General features: G+C 44.4%; 1 protein-coding gene across 2 annotated transcripts in view; it reads right to left on the minus strand.

Annotated features, from left to right (window-relative positions):
• Positions 1-969: 969 nt before the first annotated feature.
• NOL10 (nucleolar protein 10) overlaps positions 970-3,823 on the minus strand; it is a 104,035-nt gene continuing 101,181 nt past the window's right edge. For both annotated transcript variants that reach the window (XM_023511874.1, XM_003787389.3), the window contains one exon: positions 970-1,609. In XM_023511874.1, the coding sequence (XP_023367642.1) occupies positions 1,490-1,609 (120 nt within the window). In that variant the 3' untranslated portion in view covers positions 970-1,489. The remainder of the gene's footprint in view (positions 1,610-3,823) is intronic.

A 3,823-nucleotide genomic window follows, 5' to 3' on the forward strand; every position in this document is an offset into this window, starting at 1 on the left:
GGAGGGAGGGGAGAGGTAAGTGGAGAAGGAAAAGTGGAAGAATGGGGGGGAGAGAGGAATATCTGACTAAGCTTTGAGACCCAATTCAAGGTGTTCCTGAGGCCAATCACATGTTCCAAAGTGGTTATGTTAATTAATGCATTCTGGCTTTTGGCTTACAACATTCCAAATTAGAGTCTATCATTTATAGTCCAGAGAGTTACTATTTCAATTGTATATAAAGCAACTTTAAACATTTATGAAAATACCTTCAAAGTCACATTAATGCCCAGAAAACTAAGAGTACCAAAGTTATTTTTCAAATTAACTCAAGAAATAGGTCTTTCTCAAAGAAGCCATTCAGATGAAAGTATTTATTTTTATAAATGTTTTCTCCACAAGTTTATCTCTTAATTGAACTTAAGAAACAGAAAAAAACTCTTATGCCAAGTTTAAGGAAAGAATAACCAGTAGCTACCTTCCAGATCTTGTTTCTCATTACATGAGTATCCCTTATCCAAACGCCCAGGACTAGAAGGGTTTCGGACGCTGGAATGTTTTGGATGTGGTAATATTTGTATTACCCTTACCGGCTGATCATCCCAAACCCGAAATGCTCCAATGAGCATTTCCTTCCAGGATCATGTTGGTGTTCATAACGTTTTGAACTTTCAGATTTGGGATTCTTAGCCTGTCCCGTTAAATTATATACTTTCTTGGTAAAAAAACTTTTTTTGTTTTGGAGACAAGAGTCTCACTTTGTCACCCTTGGCAGAGTGCCGTGGCATCATATCTCACAGCAACCTCAAACTCCTGTGCTTAAGTGATTCTCTTGCCTTAGCCTCCCATGTAGCTGGGACTACAGACACTGTCACAATGCCTGGCTATTTTTAGAGATGAGGTCTCGCTCTGCCTCAGGTTGGTCTCGAACCTGTGAGCTCAGGCAATCTACCCACCCTGGCCTCCCAAGTGCTGGAATTATAGGTGTGATCCACTGTGCCCGGCCGGTATAAAAATATTTTTAAAAATCTCAAACTCATACATACACAAGGCAACACACTTACCAGCTTATACTTATAAACACAAACATGGCCAATACAGAGATAGCAAATAAAGCAGGGGGGATATTCTGGGTGGCTTAATCAAGATGGCAGCAGGCACTGCAAGAAAAAGTCCTTAGAACACGACAGACCTGTTTTCACCGCACGATAGACCTCTCAGTTCACGGCACATTTTACAATATTACACAGACAACAGCCTGGCTCACATGATTAAAACTGGGGAAAAGGACAATGCTCAGAGGGAACAGTAATTTGCAACAGCACCTCTGGGGCCATGTGGCGGGCGCTGGCAGAAGCACAGGGACAAGTTATCAAATCTTTACCTCCATGTGCAAGAAGTTACACAGAACTTTAAAATGTACATTCCTTTGCCTATGTTTATACGCTAATGACGGTCAGTTTGGGGAAGTTGTGCTCCTTCCTAATCACACGTAGAATCCCTTCCAAGTTCAATGAAACGGCCGCCCTCTTCTGTGTCTTGACTTCAGGTGACCAGCTGAGCGACGGAGCTTTTTCCTTTCTTGTCTATGTAGTTTCTCAGCTTCCTGTTGCTTCTTGTGTTGCTCAGACTAAAAAAGAAAATGAAATGAGTTCAGGGAAAGAGACAGAAAATTCCAATAACTCCTTCTGGTAACCATCAGAATGTCAACAGCACTACCCTCAATCCTGGGCTTGCTGCTTGGAGAAACGCTGCCCACAGGGCCCAGAGCCCATCTTCGGGCCACCTGGATTCTGCTCTGACAAATGCTGCCAGGGCATACGGAGGAGGACAAAGACCAACTTTCATTGTTGATTTAAAAGCAGAAATCCTAACCCCCTGGGCAAGGGGAGAAGAGCCCGGATAGATCAGTTTGACTACAAAGTAGGAGACTGGATTTCAACCAACACACAGATATTACTGGGATGTTTTAAAAGGGCCTACAAAAAAGCCACCTCAAGAAGATGCTATTTGCTTACAAAACGCCTAGTCTTCTCTTTTAGAAGTCTTTTGTTTACCAGCCAGAAACACTAGTTTATTCACAGTCTTAAAAATAAAACAAAAAATACTTATGTGTGGCTCAGCGCCTATAGCTCAGCGGCTAGGGCACTAGCCACATATACTGGAGCTGGCGGGTTCGAACCCAGCCCAGGCCTGCCAAACAACAATGACAACTACAACCAGAACATTGCTGGGCATTGTGGTAGGCACCTGTTGTCACAGCTATACAGGAGGCTGAGGCAAGAGAATCATTTGAGCCCAAGAGTTTGAGGTTGCTGTGAGCTGTGACGTCCCAGCACTCTACCAAGGGTGACAAAGTGAGACTCAGTCTCAAAAAAAAAAAAAATACTTATGTGTGTAAAAGAGTATTATTACCCACATCTGATTGAGCATTCATTCAGTATAACCAGTTCCAAAGAATTTTTAGCTATTTCCAAAAAATTGAACTGCCCCTGAAAGCAGCGATGTACTATCATTAAATACTGATACAAACAGCTCAGCAGACAGTTCACAAATTCATAGCTAGGAAGAATGTGTGGACTATTGGGCTGGATGCTATGACGGTAGCCACATTTGTTCTCAATACTCCTTCCTCTCTACCCCAACCCTGACCCCAAATAGTTCTGGCACTTTTAAGCAGAAATGCTTAGAATCTGAGCATTGATGCAGAATACATAATAAAGGTAAGAGCTATGCAGGTTTTTCTTTTTTAACTTTTTTCTTAGAGATCGACCTCACTCTGTGGCCCAGGCTGCAGTACAGTGGCATGATCACAGACAGCTCACTGTAGCCTCCAACTCCTGGACTCAAGCGATCCTCCTGCCTCAGCCTCCTGGGTAGCTAGGACTGCAGGCATCTACCACCATACCTTTAAAACACATTTGATGGTTTTGAAAGTACAAACTCCTCAATATAAAGCTCAAAAGAAACTCTCAGCTGTTGGAACTGCACAGAGGTGAGCTGAGAAGGCGCTGTCTGCTGTCAGGGCCTGCGTCCAGCAAGCTGAAACACGCTCCTTGTTAACACCTACAGAATCTGCTTCCCTCCACACACCTCAAAATATTCACTTGTATTTTACTCTCGAAGAAAAAGTTTCCACATTCACCTTCTCTAGGTATCACTCAATCTTTTAAAAACAAAAATTTGGGGTATAGGAATAGTGGGGAAGGAAGGCAATTTGTGATGCCAAAAAGAATGAACTCCTCCTCCAGGAAGCTCTGAAACGGGTTTGATAATCACTGAGTTCCCTTTCTGACTATTACCATTCCCTCAAGTGCCTTTTCCAAGTAAATGCCAGATATTTTTCCAGGGGACACTGCCAGCTCCTCCCCTGTGCACCCGTCCCGGGCGCCCACTCCTGCTGCCCTCGCCCTTGCCGCCCGTCCTGCCTGACCCAGCCACGATGTAGCTGCCCTCCTCGGGGTCTCTGCCTCCTCTCCGCTATCTCTCAGGCCACTCCCATGCAATAGTTACACGGATTTTTTAAAAACAAAAAAGTTATGTCAGTTCAGTCCTCTGTTTACTAACGTTTGCCAAGTTGGGTCCCTCGCCAAACACTCACAACCTTCTGTCCTCCTGTGGAGCATTCCCCACAGTTCTAATAATACAATTAGATGTGTAGCGTTTCTACCCACTGTCTCTCTCAGGAGACTGAGAACTGTGGTGGCAAGACAACGTCTGTCCCCAGCATCACTGTGCATGTGTTAGGGAAAACCCAGAAACCTTGAGGGGAGCTGCGCACTCCCAGCTGTCATCAAGATCTGTGTGAAGGCTCAGCGCCTGTGGCTCAAGCAGCTAAGGCGCC

Source organism: Otolemur garnettii, unplaced genomic scaffold, assembly GCF_000181295.1.
Source record: "Otolemur garnettii isolate 467f Iridium unplaced genomic scaffold, OtoGar3 scaffold00022, whole genome shotgun sequence".
Taxonomy (NCBI): Eukaryota; Metazoa; Chordata; class Mammalia; order Primates; family Galagidae; genus Otolemur; species Otolemur garnettii.